Here is a 22,522-nt window from a genome sequence, read left to right on the forward strand (position 1 = left end):
TAGAGCCCCATTTTTATTTGTATCTTTCAGGTAATTGCGTTGCATGATTACCCCTAATTTTCTTGTCTTTCTCTGGTTCTTTAAATTACACCAGATTACCAAATTGTCTACTGGGAACAGGGGACCAGTGGAGAACAAGTGCATAACCCAGAGCAGTCCTTGTCAAACAAGGCTGATCTGACATGTTGTTTGATGTTTGTTTCTAATGCACATTTGAGAAATTTTTTCTTCTCCCCTTTCCCTCTCTCTTTTCCTCCTCCTTTTTCCGCTTTTTCTCTCTTTTTGACATTTTATTTCTTTTTTTCAGGTTGGAAGTGGCCCTGGTGAAGGGTATAACATAAATATTGCTTGGACAGGTGGCTTGGATCCTCCTATGGGTGATGTTGAGTATCTCACAGCATTCAGGTTGGTACCATTTACGTGTCTTGAAAACTGTTGGTAAAGCAAAAGTGCATGAATAAGAGCTAATATAATATTGAAAGTCAGGAGAATAATCCATTATGAAAATAAATTAATCCTGGAATCCCAGAATATGAGAGTTTAGTAAATTTTAAAAATGGTAATTTTATAGTTGTGATCATCCATGCAGAATTACAAAAAAAAAATTCTAATTATTTAATGGATCACTTGTGTTTTCATCATTATGCCATGCCAGTAAAATTACTTTGAGCTTGCTTACTTCTCTATCTATAAAAATTAAATGTAAGTATTTATACGAGGCAAAAGAAAACTACTGCTCGCATTCACATTGATTGCAGTTACATGCCAGTAGAGCAGACAAAAAGCAATATGAAGTATGGTCTAAATCCAGTGTTCTTCACTCACTTAAAAGACTCATTATGATTTGACCATTAGGTTTTTTTTCTAAAAATTGCAGTAAAGTGTTATTTAATTAAAATAAATAATTTTTATATACTGCAGTAAGAATGATTGGAAATGTTGCATGCTGTATTACTCTTTGCTCACTCTTTGAATATTCTCAATAGCTCATTCATAAATGAAATTTTATTCCTTCATAGGTGATGCTTCATTATCTATTAAGTCTTGGGATCAGAGGAGATAAGAACAGTCCAAAACACTATCTTGTAGAGTTTCAGTGTCCTGTCTTAGATACACCATTTCCTTTCACTGTAAAACAATCCAGTGGAAGGGTTTAGTGAAGTTTAGGGAAGGTGTAGGGTTCATCTTTCAAATTTGGGCAAATGCTACGCCTCTGAAAAGGAGTTTCATGTAAAAAAGAATGATGTGGCAGAAAGGCAATAAGAAAACCCACATGTATCTCTAATGTCTTTTAAGACACTTAAAGTAGTGCAATCATCATATACAGTTTTTGACTATACTCTATTGAAAACACGCCACAAAAACCCATCAAACTCTTGTTTTGTTTGTTGGAGTTTTTGTTTGTGTGTTTTTTGGTTTTTTTCCAAAGAACTTCTGTGCAGCCCATGAAATAATATGCAGAGTTTCTAATAAACAACACACCTGAAATCAGTGAAATAGCCTTATATACTCACAGTATCCCACTGTTATTGTGGAAAAAGTTTAAACTTTATTTACATTTGTCTGTATCTAAAAAGAGTCTAAACAAATGGTAAGTGTTGGGCTCCAAATTTTCTACACTTAATAGTGCCTCAAGCTCTTTCCAAGATATTTCCTATACTTCCATAAGATTTTTACATAAGTTAAGGAACTGAATGGTTCAAATCACTGGTATTAGTGTCTGATACTAATATATCTGGTATTTCCACCCCAACATTTTTGGTTTGGATCCAAACCGTCCCGCTAATGATATAGGTAATGTGGCCATGTAATGATGCAGAGAATGGTGGTCCCACTTTATTCAACAGAAGACTCACATACTGAGACTGTAACCATAATTGGTACCCCTGTTATCCTGATGAAAAATACCTGGGCTTAATAGTGCATTTACAAATATGTAATTCACAGTTCTGTTTTTAGGCACACTAGTAAATTGTTTGGAGCAGCTAGTGTTGCTGCTATTCCTATTACTCTGCTTCAGAGTTAGAGGGATTTTCAGTCTCTGTTCCTAAGAAAAGCAGCACTATTCAGGAAAATAAAATTCATGTAACTTACTACACTCTGACTAATCATTTGCATAAACTTAACTATATTTTTTTAAGGCAGAGAAATTCAAATTTAAGTTAATAATATCCTTTTTGAAAAAAATTGCTGATGGTGAAAAATTTAATGTTTCTATTTTAATGCATCCATTTAACTTTGTGATTAATGTTGTAATGAATGTGAATGTTTTTCTCCAAGCAACAACAGGAAATGTTTCCCTACACTCTCAGCCCCTTTTGACCTGATCACAGGCTTTGTGCCCTCTGTAGGTCTCGCAGACATGGATTTAGTATTACTGGTATGACAGTTTTGAATGGGGATCATTGAAGTAAACAGCATGCAAATATTCACAAGTATTTGTGAATTACTTAGGACAGGCCAGGTAGCTGTTTCTGTAGATCTGGTCTGAGTGATAGGTAAATTTACAGGTCCTAGTAATAAGACACTTTATCCATGGGCCAGAATCTATCCTTGCTATTATCCAAAACATCGTGCATGATGTAGCCTAAGTTCTTAGTTTGGCCAGAACAGAATTGTGAGACTGGCAAGAGTCCAGAAATGTCCAGAAAATCAACAGAAGAGTTGTCATGCTCTCCCAACAAATCAGCTGTTGTTCTGGAGTTTCTGTCTACAATGAGTAAGTTTTTAAGAAAATAAGTGAATTTCAGACATAGAAAAATATGATTTGTTTTTTTGTATTAGATTACATGCTTTGATAGACAGACTTACAGAGAAGGTCCAAACTATGGTGTGGAGAAAATTTTGAACATCTTCAAATTTGAGAGAAAAATAAGGGGGGAATAGAGATATTTTCTCTTTATACCTACCAGTAGGCAGAGAGGTGGGCAATATTCATTCCCTAGTGAAGGCAGGAGTAGATATTGGTGAAGATCCTCTCCACTGTAACTAAGGTGTGAGTAAGTTTGCAGATAGGTGGAGCCTGTTTGGAGACAATCCAAGGTTTCATGCTGGTTCTAGAGCCTAACCCTTTGAGTTCTTAGGAAGTGAGAAATTTGCATTAAAATAATCTAAAACTCTCCAGCTAGTGCACATAGCTTTCACCTTCTCACCAGCAGAACCCTAATTTCATCCTAGAATTGCGCCAAGCACATATTTGAAGTGTCACCAGCCTTGACACTAGGTAGCTTGTTATTACTTGATTGACTGTCAAATTTCACAGCAGAGATTCTTCTAAATGATAATGTCCACAGAAAAAGAGACCAAGGTGCTTTTTTCTGTCTCCAGAGTTCAGCTCATAACCAAGTATTATGTATGATGGTGTACTTGATATCAGTTTTCAGGTCAAAATATATTTGTAGAAGCATTTACACATGTACCTATATACATGCAGGTAGCAGAATACTAGTTATTTCCCACTGCATAAATTACTAGATAAATCTGTTTCATGTAAATCTTTCTCGGACTGAATAACATTCCACTTGACTCTTCATCCAAACTGTTTGGGAAAATATTTATATTTCTTCAGGAAAAAACAACTTTCATGTGTGAAAATGCAGAAAAATTTGAGCACAGAGTAATCACTTCAAAGGCGTGCTGAGTGCATGGCTGTGCTGGGACTGTAGTGGAAAACAGGAAAAATTAGGGTGCTGGTTTGTGTCTGCCATTTTGATTTCAGCTACATGAAAAGTTTATTATGTCTTTGAACTAACTCTTTCTATTGCAAAATCAAATTTAAGTGGCTGTAGCCAATTTGAAGATGAAGACTGCTCATTCATTTATAAAAGATGTTTTCATGTCTTTCTTATTTCTAGTAAGAAAATAAGTTTGCATGTGTTAACTACGAGGAGGTAGTAGCAAATGTAGGATAGAGAACTTTCTGTAGAATGGAAAATAATTGCAGTAATCAAATCACTATGCCATTTAATTTTGCCAGAAAAGTGTTGTTTGATGTTTACCATAGTTAAGGAACTGGCCTAGCTACAAAAAAATCCTTGAAATAATGACAGTTTTCTAAAGGACAGGCATTCTTCTTTTCTCCTAAGATAACTAAAATGCACAGCTCTTTTCCATTATTTTTAAGCTCTGAAGTATCCCTCTAGAGAATTTGTTTCATCATTTACTTCCACCTATTCAGGTTAAATTTGCTTTAATCTCTTTGAAAGCCAAAGGATATGGTGGCTGTTTTCTAGAAGGATGATTTTACACTCGAGTTTATGAGGATGTAATCCACTCTCTTCTGCCAACAGTTCTAAAAAAAAAAAAAAAAGAGCAATGGTTGACTAGTAATGTTCAAATAATTATTTTCATAAGCTCCACATTACACCAGATGTGCTCAGTAAAGCAGGCAGCAGAAAGAGGCTCAGGTCTGTGTTGTACATGCACATATGTCTCTGCGTGTACTTGGAGCTTGCAGGGCACAGGAGAGATGTGTTTCTGTAGAGTGGAATACAGAAGATGCAGGAGGCGGTGAAAAGAAATGAGAGTGCTCACAAGAGTGAAGGAGAAGCAAGAGACAGAAGGAAACTGGGCTGTGCTTTCCAACTGCTTTGCACTGCTTTTATTCAACAAAGGAGCTGTAAATTTAGCTGAACCAGCCAGTACGCTCTGGCTGCTTTGCACTACTCCAGAGTAGCATAAAAGAGCCACAGCATATTAATGAAGCTGGCCATAAAAGCTTGAATAAAATGAAACATGTATGTGTGTGTGATTCTTGGAATGATTAGCAATAGCTCATGATAATATTATCTTTTAGCAGTTATGTGTTTGATTTTAATTTAAGAAGGGGAGCAAATTCAAAATAAATAGGTGGCAATAAGGCAGAGTTAAGGATGAGCTATATCCATGATTTAATTTAAAATACATTTGTAATTAGTCCCAAAATATAATTTTAAACCAAGTTCAAAATTAAAATCATGGTTGAAATTACGTGTGTTAAAATGTAAAAATGAAAAAAAAAACAAAAGTGTGCAGAAAATCTTCATCCTGTCTTGCAGTCCTTAGTGCTTGTTTTGGGAGAAAATCTGTATGTTTAAAACTGTCTGTATTCTAGTCTGTGCTCAGAAATATTAACAAAAATATTCCTTGTGGCCATACAGAGCACAATTAAGTTCATTTGAATTCTTGTATTGATGTACACCATTTGGTTTTTTTTCCATAGTTTTGCATTTCCAGATCTCATGACATTTATTTTTGACATTTCAAATTAAAAGCTCTGTAAAAAGTACTTTTGATGTTTTGGTATATATTGTCCTGGTTAACTCTGTTTCAGCATAGATATTGACTGTAGTTTTTCTTTACTATTTACATTAGAATTTAACTCCTAAATGCTAAGAAGAACACTATATTGCTATATATGCCATATGTTTTTTAATAGAAGTATGCATAGCATGTATTTTTATTTATTAATTTAATTTTCCTGTAAATTTTACTTTTAAAACTTTTTTGTTGACTAAGGAATGTGAGATAACTTTTACAGGTTACATTTACCTGTTGGTATTGAATTTCATGGTTTTAAGTATGTGTGTCTGAAAAAGAAAAATTCTTTGTTTTAGCTCAAATCACTAGTCTTCCACTTTCATTAAATGTCTATTTGTTTATGTATTACATGTGTAGATGAAACTCACATTCTTCCCTATCTACATTTATTATTTTAAATACATTTGTATGATCTGTGTAATGTCCTTCCTTATTTTTCTTCTCTCAAAACACAGTATTTCTGGTCTATTTCAATCTCTCTTCACTTAGAAATGTATCCAGTTGCCAAATCACTTTAATTGCTCAATGCTGAGGCTTGGCTATTTTCTGGAAATGAGCTAAATACACCACATGAGGGCGAACCATCGATTTTTATGATTTTGAATATTATTATGGCTGTCTTTGGCATCACTGCTCTGCAATGTTGTATAACTCTCTGAGTAGAAACCTTGGTTTCTGATAAACATAACAAGAGAGTGTAAAAGACAAAAATTGGCATTTCCTAGCTGTAGGTAACTATTGAAAGTGAGTCATAGTACAGTGCTGTATTGTGATGTTTAATAAATTCCACCAAGAATAGATTTTGAGTATAAAGTTCTTTTAAACAATTATTCTTAATACCCACAACTTAATGCTATTAATTTTTTATTACTGTAATTTCCAGAGGCTGCTGCTGAGGCTATATGATACTAGATGAGGTTTCTGATTCAAATGTTTGATAATGTTTGATATCTCTTCAAAGAGATAAAAATACAAAAGCATGGGAGGAGATAAGAAAAAGTCAGCTACTCAGCCTCATGAGTCAATGAAAGAAGAAGTAAACTCCAGTAACATCTTCAGAACTTTAACCTATTGTGTTACCAGTGAACTCTATTCACAATAGCCTCAGAACTAGCCAAGTGCCATCCTTATCTTTGGTAATGGGAACTAATTATACTCAATATATTGCTTTTTAGTAACTGCTAAAAGTTATCTCAACTATAGTTATTTCTCTTGTCCAATTGTTGGCAGAAATACATTCAACATTTTACTGTGTATAGAGGAAAGCAGAATCTCTGAGTAGTGTATGACAGGCAAATAATGATTTACTCAAATGCAGGTGGACATTATTGAGACTTCTTGTTACCCATAGTCCTTCTGCATTGTAAAGGACAATGCATTTAGGAAGAAAAATGTGACTGAACAGAACACAGCTCTAGGAAATATAAAAAGTGGTTTCTGTAGGAATGTATATGGTTTGATTTCAGACACCCATAGCAATCTGCAGTTATAAGTTACTCTTTCAATCACTTTTTAATTTCTGATCTTTTCACTTCTACCAGGCATCTTTAAAAGATGCTCATGTCAACCAGAGATGTCTCTCTTTTCCCTTCTGTCACAGAAAATGTCTTAGGAGAAATCAAATAAAGGTGTACCATCAGCTCTTGAAAGGTAACGTAGGAGTGCCTGAGCAGTTTCTTTTGAAGAAGTTTGAAGAAGGTAGAAGTCTGCTTGGAATAATTTTTAAATCTGCTTTGAGTATAAGTTTCATATGTAAACATTCAGTAGTCCTGATGATTTGTGACTTTAGAATTATTTTTTGAGTGTGGTAATGAAAGTTTTGTAACAATAGTAAATTTTCTTGCTTTTTTTTTTCCAAATGTTTTGAGCATTGAGTCTTTAAGAAAGGGAGAAGCAGACTTAAAAGCATCTGAAACAGTGGTATAAACAGCTTTTCAGCATTTTGTTATACTTCAAAGTTCACCATAAAACTAAAACTGGCAACAGTGTTTATAACCTACAACCTCTTGTTCTTCCTTCTTCTTTACTTTTATTTGGAAAATCTAACTTCTTCTGACTGAATACCCTAAATTTTCACCTTTACTGTATTGGGATTTTTAAAACTGTATATGGTGTTCCTTTAATTCACTGGAACTACAAAAGTGAAACCGTTCATTACAGAAATTAATTAGTGTTGGCTTACTTTTCTACAGATGCACAGTTTCTTTTATTGACATGGCAGAGTAGGGGGTGGAGGAGAAAGGATAATAAAATATGGCATGTGTCAGGTTTATGTGCTTCAGGTTAAAAACTATTTGATTAAAACCCCAAGCCATACATGGTCTGTAGTTTCAAAGTACTGGAAAGTGTCTGAACTCTTTTCCAATATAACCATTTTCCAATTTTTGTTAAGCCAGAAAGATGAAAGAATAGAGGTGTATGGATAAAGAATTGCCATATTGTCAAATACTTTGGTGGAAAAGTTGAGAAATATCACCAAAAACATCCTGGAAGAAATTAAACAGCAATAAGAGCGGAGAAGATACTTTTACCCTAAAAATCAAAATATCTGTGGTCTTTACATGAAGATAAATTTCAGATCAGAATTAAAAGTCCTACAGCAACACTGAGTGATTGTATAGATGTCCAGTCCCAATTTAAATTTTGTTGCTTTATAATAACTTTTGAGAACTACACTGCAGCCTGTAAAAAATATCCACATGTTCTCTGCTGGAACAGCTCCAGACTGTAACAGAACCACTAGATTGCACCCTGGTGCTTTATGTATTGTTTAATTGTTTTCCTTTGGTGGATATTTTTATTAAAAGCCCATTATCCAGAATCAGACAGAAGTGTTGTTTCAAGAACAGCAGAAACAGAGGCCTTTTACCTACACAGTCCTTATTCATGCTTTCTTTAGCTAGCTTAGCTAATGAGATCTCCACTATTCTTCTTTTAATACTTAAAGACAAAGAAATGGGAGTTTTTATTTTGTTGCTTTCAATTCTAAGCAGGATTGCAAAGAAGTATTGTGAGGTTCTGGTGTGCTCACACACCTGTGTCTCAGTGTGAGTTTGTGTGAGTACCTCCAGGGCATGTCTGTGCTTATAGATGTTCTCATGCTTTTGCACAAATAATTCCTTGGAGATATATTTTTTATCCCAATAATTTTGTGTGTCTGTGCTACACTTTACCTATACAATAATTGCACAAAAGGAATAAGTGTTTTTATAGAAAAAATATTCTAGAAAATAAAGCTGCAGTAATTCTAAAGAAAAATAAAAAATCTGGCAAGAGTCAGATTATAAAATTGTGACATGCTGAATAGCACTGTGCTCAGTCCTGCAAGATCTTATGAGGCTTTTTGTTACTGGATATTGTTGGAGCCCTAACTCCAAGTATTTAATTACTTTTTGAAGTCAGCCTTTAGTCCTGTGGAGAGATGTTTGAAACTATGAAAACATAAATGTCTCAAAAATAGATGTCTAATGAATAAGTTCAGGGAGGTCTATGACTCATCATTATGTGGTATTAGCAGTATTACTTGGGCCATCAGTAATCCATTAAATCAGTGCAGCTTCTTGGATAGTAAGTCATTACCCAGTGTGAGGGAATCCATCAGACTTCAATCTCTGAGACATTAATTTTACAAGCAGTATAAGAAAAATACTTAGTTGTAGAGTGACTTACCATTGTGTATATTTTTATTCAGGCAAAGTGGGGTCTTTGTCCTGTGATCACATGTACTAGGGTTATGGTTTAGAAGGCAATTGATCATTTGTGTCATTAGTTTATGCAGACCTCAGTTGTGCACAACACCATAATTCATAGCTAAGATACAGAACTGTTACTTACATAAAATAGTAGCTTCTTGCAAAAATCATTGTTGAAAGACTTTGTGAAATCAGAGGCTTTTCACTGAGTAAGTGTGGCAGGTTTTTTTCCTAAATACTGTGACTACATTTAACCTAATTAAGTAGTCAAATTTTTAAGATTATATACAAGCAGTTTCATGAGTTGTTATGCCTTGAAACAAAGTAAGCTTTTAAAAGATCTTATTAGCTGATTCATATGCTTACCTACCACAAGCCTTTCAGTGGTATTTATATCAGCTGTTAAAATAAAGTTACCAAGATTATTAATTTATTAAAAAAAAAAAAAAAAAAAAAAAAGGAAAATGAAAGCAGACAAATTACAGGGCAGGATAAACCAGGTTGAAAATAGCCATGTTTGGGATGCATTTCTCCTGTGTCATGCATGTAGGAGTGTACATGCTTATCAGAAGATAGAAGGAGGAGGGCTGAAGGGATGATGCAGCTTATTTGGTTCTTTTTCTCACTGTCAGTAGCTTCACCGGACTCTGGTGCTGTGTCCCTCCTGTTCAGGGGGTGCATTACTAAAGCAGAGATGACTAAAGACAGCACTTCCAGTAAGCAGCAACTGTCCGTGGTTGTGACATGTGATTTTCTTCTACACTGGAACAAAACCAAAACTATTGGAAGTTTCCAAGAAAACAACTGAGTGTTTTTGTTTCAAACCCTTTTATGACAGTGTTCATGTCTAACCTCTTGGTGAGGACATCACTCTAGGAAGCTAGAAAATTTTAAGTGAAAAATCCCAATGCTTTGGGATTGGATTTGGCCTTGAACCAGGAGAGGTTCAGATTAGAGATTAGGTGAAAAAAAAATCACTCAATGAGTGGTTTGGCATTGGAATAATTTGCCCAGGGAGGTAGTAGAGTCACTGTCTCTGGAAGTGTTCAAGAGGTATCTGGATGTGGCACTTGGAGATATGGTTTAGGGGTAGTTATGGTGGTGTGGGGATCACAGTTGGACAAGCTGGTCTTGAAGTTCTCTTCCAACTTGAAGATTCTGTGACACTGTGAAAGAGTGAAGACAATTTCTTGTCCCCAATTCCTACAAATCAGGATTGAACCTTACTTCATCACATCTGAAATTTATGCCTTTGCTGTCAGATTATTTGGAATGTTCTGGGTTTTGGTTTTGTTTTTTTTTTTTCTCATGATTAAAAGAGGCGTCCCTCTGAAAAATATCAAGGAGATGCAAATATACAAAAAGATTATGTCTTAGTAAAAAGTACATTTCTCAAAAAAATTAGTGTTCTAGTTCTGAATTACTAGGCTAGTAGGAGAGTGGGAGCTAATTACGACCCTATCCAGTCTAACCTTCCTACCTCTTCAATCAAGATGTTTACAGATTAAGAATGTATTGCTACGAATATATTGTTAAACCTCAGAAAGTGCTTCAGTGCCTGTCACGGGGATTTTTCATTCCTCATGCTTCATTAGCATGTGCTTCACTTTCTGTATGATGAACTCGCTATGGAAACTGATTCCCTCTGGAACTGAAAATTACAATTTGTTATCTGATCATTTGCCTTATTTTTGTAATAAAGAAAAAAAATTCCAAAAATTGCCCATCATTTTCAGTGTAATTCTTATTAGAAACTGCAAACACAGCAAAATAAATGCAGAGTTTGTAATAGCTTGAAGATCCTTTGATTTCCAAAGTAATCAAAAATGCAATGATTTCATTCTCATTCTGTTCCATCAGATGGGCCACTGCTAAGTATTAACTGCCCCTGAAACTAAAACCATTACACAGATGAGTGTTCTTCAGCAAGTTTTGATTTGCTCTGTGTTAAGTTCAGTCATTGGCCTCTATGTAAAAACTTGCTGAAATACCCAGAATTTTTTATACTGTCTTTTGTCATCTTGCAAAGCAAATTTTGGATTGGAAGTACTTGTAATGTAATAGATTGGAAGAGATCAGAAAGATCCAAAAATTGGAAATACATTTCCAATAATACCAAGCAGTATAATTTTCCAAGATTGCTACTACTCCCTTTTCTTCTCCTCCCCCTTTATTCCCACTTTAACGTTTCTCTCTTGGAGTCATAATTTGATCATTCATCATGTTCTCCATAGCATCTGTAACATCCCTTTTCTTCCCACAGTTCTGTCATATGCCTCTGATCACAAAGTTGCTCCTCATCTATTATTCTCAGATGCTCAGAAGTATCTGAGTTTTCTCAAAATTCTTTTGCATGTTATCAAGCCCTCATGCTCTTTCATCTACTGATCTACCTGGGACATAAGCTTTTCTCTTCCCTTATTTGTCTATTTAACCTCTCATTACCCTCACAAGAGGCTCTTGTCCCTTGTAATACAATCATGATTCATTATAAAGAAAAAGTACTGCTAAGCTCTCCATCTTGCTCTTACCTTTCTTCCATCTTGGTCTTTCCTTTCTTACTTTCTCTCCCCAAGACCATTGAGTGTACATATTGCTGTTTGTCCTCTGACTCTAGACCTCCTCCAAAAGAGCATCTCAGTCTTCCTCTGAAACCATTCTTAACTTAAATCCCTCCTAGAGCCAAAGCTCAGAGTTTATATTTTACCCTCATTTTTCCTAGCCTGTGTGTTATCTGCTTTTATTTATCCCTATGATCTTTTTCTTGAAAAATCATCTTTCCCTGACTTCCTTGCTTGATAGTCCTTGACCTCCACCCACACTTGAACATAGAACATCTCCTTTAACTTGTCTTTTGGAAGAATCAACATTTGCCTCCTTGATCTTTCTTCAGTTGTTCCATGACATTCTTCTTTGGTCTTGGTATCTTCTACTTTGTGGTTTTCTGCAGGGCAGTTTGTGCACAATGCAGATTGAATTATTATTTGTTGACCAGTGGCTTCCCCATTCCAGGTATGCTTCCCCTGTACATCATGAAATTTTATAGTAACTTTGTTATATACTAATTGAAGAAGTCTGCATTTATTTGAAACTCAACTTTACCAAACTTTTATCCCCAAGCCATTACTAATGCCACTCTCTATAGGCAAAACCATTTTTCTGCCTGTCAGTCAGGCAAGCTCTTGTGTAACCTTTGACCTGCTCTGTTGGAAGTCGCAACACAGCAATGTCTAAATTTTGCAAATTCTTTCTGTAGCGTGTCTTTGAAATACAGAATGTATTACCATTCCAACCACCTAAAGTGACTTCTAAGTTTCAGCCATTTTGTTTATTATTGCAGTGTCATTCTCAGAATGCTCTTATGAATTTCATTTTCCATATGATACCAGGTACAGTTTTTCTGATTTTTTTGTGAGATAAAGTTCATACTTGTAGGGTATTCTCACGGACAGCTACAAGACTGGTTCATTAACTTCCTTGAAATATTTTATTACATTTCTATTTTGCTATATCACCTCACACAAAACTGGATAGTGATTAAATTTCTGTACTGCTAAGACTGCTTCTATTTTTCTGGCATGTACAGCTTCTGCCTATTGTTCAACAAGTCTCTACAGAATATAGACATGAGCTGTCTTTTTATTCATTCTGTGCAGTGTTTTATGTGATTTGCTTTGGTTCATGACAGTACCTCCAATGCATTTTACTGATATAAATGTGTTTGTTCCTGTTGTTAAGAATAATAGTAAGATGTAAGGAGTTAAGGGGTTAGTTTGGGAGATACAAGTTGTTTCTCTCCCCATCACGTTGCATGTTGCATGAGAAACTCATGCATGCTCAGTACTGGTGACATTGCCCACACGTGAGGCACAGGATGACTTGAGGTGGAGCACTGTGTGCTGCCAGCTAGAACCAAGCTAGAATCAGGTTCTCTGATCTTATACAAAAGGCAGTATCTTCCCAGGGTTTGAGAAAGGGAGATGGAGGGAGTAATGCTCAGATGTCTTTCATGGAAATTATCGTTACCAGAATTTATTTGGGACATGGTAACATGGATCTGTATTCTGGAGCTGTTCTTCAGTTCCAAAAGTAAGCTACTGGTAGGATTCAGTCTTTTCCAAACAGGCTTTTGAATTGTAATGCAGCCTCTCAGAAGAGTCCATCCATCTCAGAAGCACAGATATCTCTCAGCATCACATCTGCAGCATCTGTGATCTCATGAAGCCCATGAGCATACATACCTTGTTGACATCTGAGGAAACATGATGATTATCAACAAAATGTAAGGCCTGTTGTACACTGTATCGCTTCAAACACAATGAGGTTATTAAGGCTTAATTACATAAGAAACAGTAGATATGTTGTGCAAGCTTGTAGAATGCCACTTGCAGAAGTTAGGCAAGATATAAGAGTTTCCTAAGTTTCTATTATAGTTTTATTTCCAGCAGTATTCTTTGACAAACTAAATAAATTACTGCATGTATTGGACCTCTGAGGCTTGGGGCAAAGAATGGAAAAATTATTTACAAAAGCTTGAAAATATTTAATCACTAGAGGCAGGGGGCAACTGTGTTTTAATTAGAGGTTCCTCAGGCCATTGGCTGGCTGGAGGCTTTCTCAAACAACCACACAAATGCACTGAATAGCTGTTTGCCAGCCTTAGGGTCAGGCCTGAGATGAAACAGATAAGATAATTGGCTCTAATGAAATCCAGAAGGCCTTGGCTTTCTTGTTTGAGCTTGGATTTGAAAAGTGCGTGTGGAAGTGAGGCTTAATTCAAACCAGTCCTGAACTAGGCCCGTTTTTCAGTGACTTTGATATTGTTTGAAGTTCTGAAAGTGTTCGCCACACCACTAGCCTGCTGGGCTGGGCCTCCCCAGTCACCTTAATTACTGAGCTTTATTGCTGACTTTACTACACAGGAAAGGAGCCATTATATGTTCCATCAACATCAGCTCTCCTCAGATTGGAGGAAAGGGCAGGGTGAAAGGCCACTGTAGGAAGGCAAAACCTTCACTTTGAGGTAGTCAGATCATTTACCCGTGTTAAATTTCACTGTGCTATGTGTGTACATTCCTCACAACACAGAAGCCCAATTTCCATTTTTTTTAGCAAGTGATTACTTTTCAAAACATTTTGTTTGTGTCTGATTAGCAGAAGGGTACATTTATTCTTATAGGTGGAAAGAAAGCAAATTGTAACAAACGCCTAATTAATCATCACAGGGGAAAGAAATCTAGTTAAAAACTGTAATAAAGAGAAATTGTTCTTAATGCTTCTTTGAAGTGGGCATAAGTGAGGAAACCCCTATGGTGTGTTTGCAGACCTGACACCCTATGGAACTGACTCCTTACAGCCAGCCTGAAATCTTCAGGGTACCTTGTAATGGGCCCTCCAAAAACAGAAAAGATCCTGTGAAGTACTGTTAGAGCAAGCAACAACTGAGGTATTTTAGCAATGTTAGTTCTGAATTATTCTCTTCAGGATAATTGCTTTCAGAATTTGGTCCTAATCTCTTTAGCTGCTCCAGCTGGTGGTGCTGCTGGAAAAAGGAGAAAGCTGAACTTCAGTGCATGAATTGGTTTTCAGATCTAGACACTGTAGCAGGAGAGGTGTCTCTCACGCTTCAGCATCCATAGTCTGGGGCCACCGAGGTGCCTGGGATGACTGCTGTCAGGAAACCTGGACAGATCCTGCAACTGCTTAAATGAATGTATTTACATATTAACTCATTAATAAGTCAATTAGGCTACTAGCCAGAGTAAAGTTACATGTGTGCATTCATGTTTGCAGGATTGGGCCTCCTGAGGCCAATGAAAGCATATAATATTGGTCCATTTGTGCCAGATCCCATATTACCAACACTAGCACTTAATAAAAGAAATATTGATGAAAATTAGTTTCTAGTGGGACCATAGTTCAGATCAAGATAAGAAGCATTTTTTTTCAATGAGCTCAGGAGGCAAATTAAAAAGGACTGAAAAATCAGTCCTGTTAATATCTAGTCTGTGAGATTTTTTTTGGATTTTAGTTTGTACACTTTTTGTGAAATTTTGTTTGGTTTTTTGTTTATTTTCATGGAACTAGTGTTTTTGTTTTTCTTAAATCTTGAAAATGTCTGGGAATCTTTCATAAAAATTAGAATCATACATTCCACAGAATATTCAGTCCTTTCCTTAAAGGCAGCTCTTTTTCGTAAAGAAGGCTTCTGTAGATCAAGATAGTTCCACCTTGTGTTATTTTATAAATAATATAAATATATTATTTAGATTTAGATATATATTTATAAGTAATAAAAGTATATAATATTTTTAAAAAATTAATTGTGTGTATATGTAGCTCAACAATTTTTTATACAAAGGATTCATATTTAGAATCCTGAAGGCTTCTTGTGTTTCTTCTCTTTCATATGGCCTGTCACTTTGACATGTTTTATGTTAGTAGAATGGCAAATTGGTTATATGTTTTAAAGAGAAGCAGCAGGTTTTAATATTTTTATCATCATTTGTGAAATTTTAACCTGTTAAACTCGTAGCCAGCATCATAGGGAGCTGGTTATATCTCGATGTGTATTTTATTAGCACTAATTAATCTCTTTCTGAGCTGAGAAAATAACTTTTGAAATCATCATAATTCATCACAATTATTGGAAAACAATAATTTCCCTTCTAATACAAAAGATTGTTTTGTGAGAAAACAGTGGTGTAAGTATCATAGTGAGAGAGGATGAGGGTTCTTATAAGCAATATTTCCAGATGGGCATACATTCTGATCTTTATTAAATATAAGATTTGTTTGCTCTCATTTTTTATTGTGTATAAGACAAGACACAAATGTCCTTTTTGATACTGTGCTTTCTAAGAGGTAGTTTGGACTATTAATCATAGCCCATCATTATAAATCATGATCCTTGTCTGACTGTACTTTCAGCTTCAATCATATTTTAGAGAGGCTAATGTGATTGAGGGGATCATATATGATGGTATAATAATATTATAGTATATTGGAAAATACTTTTTGACTGGCAGAAGTGAGATTAGGTGATCTATTAGTGATTTAGTGGATACCTTGCACGTATTCCTAATGATGTTTTCAATAAAAGAAATAAAATTATAAAATCTACTGGTGATTTAATTCGACCTTTTCACATCTGCCCACAAACTTTGTAAAGTTAAGGTCACATGGATGGTGTAAATCAAGCAGGGGATAGTGACTGAGGAAGCATTTTATTGCAGGAAAAAATTCCCTGAATGCTTAAATAACTTATTTCCAAAGTTCCCAATCATGTTTTTAAGGTAGTACAATGTTTATTAATAAAAAGGGTCTTTTTTTTTTTTATGTGGGGAACTGAAGATTACGCAGTTTCACAATTTCCATCTTGCTTACAATTGCTTTTTAATCTGCAATTTAATAAAAGGAAGCCCAACAAAAATATTCATAAAGTAGCCATTATCTGATGTAATGGTGTTCTGTTGTGCATTTTTCAAACACTATATAGACCACACAGGAAATCACTGGCTGGGCAAAGAGTAAATGTTGGGTTTCATTACTTTCACTACTTCTGTGAATTTGCTGCATCTTTAAAATGAAAGAACTTTAAAAATGACTGTTAGATGTCGTCCTTGTATGTACCCATCTGCTCTCCTGTAAATGTTTTCAGATAGAAAATCCATCAGCTTTCTTGAAGATTTAAAAGTAGTGTTTGATTCTGCTTTTCATTATTTTTCCTTTGTATCATTTTAGAATGTGTAAAGAAGAGGTAAATTGAACCACTTGGGTTCAGTAAGTCACTTTTAGATGCAACAACCACGACACACATTTTGGCAGGACTATGTTCTGTTGTTCATTACCTGTTTTTTTACACTCTTTAATAAAAAGAGGGTAACTTGAAGATAAATGCCATAAAAAACATTTATTTGGATGCTGGCTGCTTTAACTGCTTATATAATTATAGATGGCTTTTAGACATCTTTTACCCTGGTAAAGAATAGAAAAAGAGTTAATAAGGACATTAACTACCTAAGGTATATACATGTGGCTGTTTGACAGTGCCTTTTCATTGCTATACTCAGTAACAACAGTAGGAATAATTCACTGCAGAGAACTTTCACAGAGGATGCCATAGGTACATAATTCTTTTGACTAAAGAACTCAACTGGGATACATTTCTCATACTGCGGCATATGCTATATTCTCATAGATTACTTTTGTGTGATGTGAGAGATCAAAGGATTGTACTCCTATTTCCATGACTACAATAAAATTGAAAAGAACAAAAGGTAATACTGGTGAATATTGCATAGAACCAATGGGAACTAACATGATTTAAAGAAAAGGACAATTAGAGGAAAAATGAGGACAGCATGCTTCTTTATTGTTGTTGGTTATAGTGTGAAGTCTTGCACCTGCTTGTTAACAAGGTCAGATATAGGATTAAGAAAAACTGAGTGGTTTTAGTTGCATATTTTCTCCTAATAGCTCAGTTTCCTTAATTTAATTCATATGTACAGTATTGTGAAATAACTACACTGCTTGATAGTGTTGTAATAAAACACAGGAAAATACACACAAATTCAATGTTTCTTTAAAAATTTAAAATACTTCCCATTATATTCTATTTATTATTGTGCTTAAAATATTTTTTTCAGAACTGAAATTCAATTCTAACTGTAACATGAAGCATTATTTTCAATTAGTAGTCAATCCTATCCTGGATGTCTTAAAAAATGAACTAATATGTACAAAACTTAAATGAAAAAACACATATATTTTTATTTAATGGAATTTATTGTGTAACTACAATTTCTGGTATACCAGGTTGTGTAAAGATTGTGGAATTAATTAAGTGCTAAGTCCTGTATTGCCCATGCTGTTTGTGAAAACTCTTATTAGTAAACTCCAGATAATTATTGTTAAAACTTAGTATAATAGTATTAGCTCCCCAGATCAGACTGTGACTTTTGCACTGAAAAGTAGCAATGTACAAGCTTGTTGAGAGGAAACAAAAGGTTCAGCCTGCTGTGTAGAAATAATTTGCATTAGTACCCTAAAGGAAACTCAGCCATATATTTTCAGATCTTATTTCAAAAATTTGATTGCACAGATCACAGATCTGATTCACTTCCCTATGTCCTTTCTGCTCTGAAAATGAAGAGAGATGACTTTATGTTTGAAAAAAGAAGCTTGAGTTCCTCTGCTCTGTACCCAGTACACCTTCTCTGCCCCAGTACCCTAAGACCGAATGAAGAATAGTGTTAATGGAAGGCTTCCTAGAATGGTGTTTCTGTGGGAGCTTTTAGCTTGAATGACTGAATAATATTGAAGAAATTGTGATTTTTTTTGCTTCTCATTTCACACTGGGTTATGGCTGAAAACTACTCTATAAACAGAGAGAAGTTCAGGATCAAATTCAGAAATCCAACCGCATCCCTGCAATATAGGTGTCTGCATGTCAGCAAGGTGTCTGCTTTCCCACTGTGCAGCTCTGGGTGACACAGCTCAGTTGGGTCAGCCCAACTGAGGCAGCTGTGTGCCTCACCCTTAGCCAGTGATATGCACTGGTTTTCTGAATAACTTCCTAGATTTCACAGTCTGTGCTGACAAGTACCTTGATTCAGTTCCCAAAACCTTAAAAGTTGTGCCACAGGAGGTGCACTGGAGGAGCTGAGGTTTAATGCTGTGGATGACAGCTATAGAAGAGGATCTCTGGGACATTGTGCCAGGAAGGGTTCCCCAAATTCCCAAAAGCCACTAGATATCTTTATGTAGGTAACTGAACTGAATCTTTACCTCCATGCAACTCAGTGGAAATTTAGACCCTCAGCTCCCATAGAGACTCCTACAGTATGTTGTTAGCTGTTGGCATCTGGATTTGGATGCTGTTCCTGGTTAGATGTATCTCTATTCTAGTTAATGTTTATTTACATGCTTGAGGGAAAACTCAGTTAATCATGGTTTCATCCATATATGGTTAGGAATATTCTAAGCCAGTTTCAGAACGTGATTATACTTCTATACCTGCAAAGAAAGGGCAAACATGTCCAGGCAATGTCTGAAGATTTCTTATGAGCTACACATGGTGATTGATTTTGTCTTTATTGAACAGTGACAAAACATAAACACACACATTGTAAGTAAGTCTGTCTGTCCCCAAACTAATCTCTCAGGCTAGAAGAAGCTTTATAGAGGCAAATATACTGTGCTGACATAACTTCCTGTTTCTTAGGAGTATGAAATAGCCTGTACAAACCCGAGTCCCCCTGACAAGAGTTTTTCAGTATCCACTTTGACTCATTTCAAACCCACACATCTTGACATCTAGCTGCAGTATGCATTGTAGTCATATCCCTAGGCAAGGTCTCGCCTTCAGTTTATTGATGAAGTGGGAGGTTTACCACTTCAGTTGTACACTTCCTCATATGTCATTGCATTGCACCTTCTGTAGACAGGATTGTTGGATGCACTTAGACCAAAATACATGAGAACAAGAACCTGGGATGAGGTTGTGTTTTAGTCAGGTTGTACTATATAATCCTGAAGGGACTACCTCTCAACAGGGACCCTTTCCAGAAATTTAGAGTTGATAATATTTATGAGAGTTCAGAGCAGTTGAAACACTGGCTAGAGATCTTTTAAATGGCTAAATTTCAACACACTCCCTAAGGAGATGGGATGGAGATCATTTCAGACCTGTCATAGAAAGATCCTGCCTTAATTGTACTTCATTGTACTATAAAAAATGAGACCTCTCCACTAGATTTAAGAGCCTGTGGTATTGTGATCTGTGCGAAATCTTCAGGGAACTCATCTAGGACCTTACAGTGAACGTGAAATAAGCTTGTGTCATTAACAAAGGTAGAAACAGTCACATAAATATAATGGTTTCTGTAACTGATCTTTTCTAAAAGTATCTCCAACTTGACAGGGGGCATCTTTTCAGTGTGATTTATTCTGTAATATAGTACACCCCCGTGGCTGCCTTCCAAAAATGCTGTCTTGAGTACCTACTTATGAACAGAGCAGCCCCAAATCACTCAGCTTCATGACTCTGGTGTTTCATTGAAAGATGAACACTGATTTGGCTGTGGCACAGATGCCAGCCTTTAGAACAGAGTGTCTCTGAAAGCATGAAGGACAAGTTACATCTTCCAGTAGCAGCTCTTACCATGACAGAGGTCCGCATTAAACATCTCAGTATTAGATGTCTTACTCTTCAGAAGCAAGTTTGATATGTCATGGTGTGTGAAATGACATGGTGTAACACTGCTACTTATATTTATTTAAATTAAAATCAGCTAATATCTGCCAGACATAGGGTCCTTTCTCCAGTCTTTGATTCAAATATTTCACAATTATAGGAAAAGAGACAGAGACAGTGTACTTAGGCAACAGGTAAACTATGTCTCCAAACCTCGTTTCTATCCTCCCTGAAGTTGCATAAGTCTCTGGAGTTTCTAGAAATTTCCTTCACAGCACCCCTCTGATTTGTACGGAGTTTTCTCTTCCACTCACATTGGGAAGACCAAGAGCATTACTGTTTGTCTCTGCTTGGGGGAGTGCTTGAAAACAGTTCCTTGGATGGCATGAGGACAAAAGCAGAGTTTGAGGAATGAAAGCTTTGACTGATGCAGTTCTCTGCTGGCACAAGGGCAGAGGTGGTAAGATAAATGGGTTTTTCCTACTTCAGGAATGTTCAACTGGAAGACATTACTTTTACTTCCTCCACTTACTTTTGTAAGTGGAAACTGTCCCAAGGGTAAAGGACATAGCATAGGGGACTTCACTGGAGTTGATAGTTCAGGTAAGTGTCCAGCCAGTGTTTCCAAGTCTGAGACATAGAAATGTGCAAGTAATTCTGTGAATTATGCTGAATGCACTCTTTGAATGATGGACCTGATGCTGAGGTGATCGTGTTGCCTAAGTGCCTTTGGCATTGCATCTTTGGATGGACCACAGAGATGGCAAGGTAAAATGCACAAATGTGAGAAATTATGAAGGCCAAGGAAGTGAGACCATAAGCTCACTTCTGGAAGATCAGTAACTTGCTGTACTATTATGGACATTTATGGGGAGTTTTTCTTTATTAAGAAGGAAAACAAATAGCTAGAAGCTGGAAGTTTCTGTCTGAATTCAATTTAAGAATTAATGATTATCTCTGATCATCAGTGGCTAGATTTCTGCTTTGGAACAGGGAGTTGTGTCATTCATGTTGTTGCAAAGATAGCTGTAGTGTATTAAGCCTCCATGTTAAGCCATTTTCAGTGATGGAATAATGTGTGTATTTGACTCGTGATTCTAAAAGGTTTTAAATGCATGTCTAACTTTTTTTTTTCATGAGTATTCTTCAACAGATACAGTAAGATGCAAAAATAAAATATTTGGAGTTTCCCTTCAGACATTAATAAAGTAGGTAACATTGTGCTAACCTGTGAGCAGGCAGGACACTAGTGAGTTACTGTTTTCTGTGAAAAGCACAAATGGGTGTGTAGAAATTTATGCTTCCAGGAATAACATCACAATGTACCTTAGACAACATTCAGAGAAGTAACATGCTTAGGTCAGTGAAGACATCCAGGACAGTCTTAAAACTACATTAAAAGGAAAGCAATTAAAGATTGCAGGTCAAAAAAAGAAGTTAAAGTGGTCAGCATCTCTCAGAATGAAGCTCTTAGGTCTCATACATTCTCTCCTCTTTGAGATAACTGGGAAGTAAAGGGGATAATAGAGGGCTGGACTAACAGTAATGAGCAAGCAGATGAGAGAAACCAGAGTAGAATGAGAATGTAGATGAGGCAGAGTAAAAGAAAAGATGAGAGAAAACAGATGGAAGCCAAAAAGCCAATGAAGTGAGAGAGACAAGACTACAATGATTTACACAAGACTTGGTGGAACTCCTCTAGATAAAACACTGAAGGAAACATATAGCCTCAGTCCAGCTCTGGAATAAAAAGAAAAAAAACCCAACTTTTAACATGGTTTTAAATGGATTCAGGCAGAACTTTGTGAATCTTTTCACCCTGACATCAGAAACAGAGATTCTATAACAGGATACTCTGATAGTATTATTGACCTTGCATAGATTAGATTGAAATAAACATCAAAAATTTTGCACGTTTATTTGAACCAAACTTCAAATTCCTTGAGATCTATTCTTTGCTAATATATATTTCCTTTTAAAGCTGTAAAGAGCCTTGAATCGAATCTATATTAAATATGCATGTATAACATTAATTGATAATAAGAATGCATGTAAAACAAGTTAAACAAAAGCCAAGGCTGGAACACTATTTTTTCCTCAAATTTGCATGATCTAATAATCTTCATTCCCTCAATAGTAAATCATTATTTACAATTATTTAGGATTGTGAATTTAAAAAAATTCTAATTGAATTTCTTAACTTATGGAAAGAGAATGTAGGAGCTGTTCAAGGAAGCAGAAGTCTGAAGAAATTTCTTATCAGGATTTTGATTTATTTGCAATTAGAAACAGAGCCAAATTGGAATTTGCATGTGTATCCTATTGCTGTTGAAAT

General features: G+C 35.7%; 1 protein-coding gene across 18 annotated transcripts in view; it reads left to right on the forward strand.

Moving 5' to 3' along the window:
* Positions 1–22,522, forward strand: part of HDAC9 (histone deacetylase 9) — a 452,594-nt gene that overhangs the window by 355,341 nt on the left and 74,731 nt on the right. For all 18 annotated transcript variants that reach the window (XM_064411632.1, XM_064411622.1, XM_064411704.1 and 15 more), the window contains one exon: positions 308–405. In XM_064411632.1, the coding sequence (XP_064267702.1) occupies positions 308–405 (98 nt within the window). The remainder of the gene's footprint in view (positions 1–307; positions 406–22,522) is intronic.

This window comes from Passer domesticus, chromosome 1 (genome assembly GCF_036417665.1).
Source record: "Passer domesticus isolate bPasDom1 chromosome 1, bPasDom1.hap1, whole genome shotgun sequence".
Lineage (NCBI taxonomy): Eukaryota > Metazoa > Chordata > Aves > Passeriformes > Passeridae > Passer > Passer domesticus.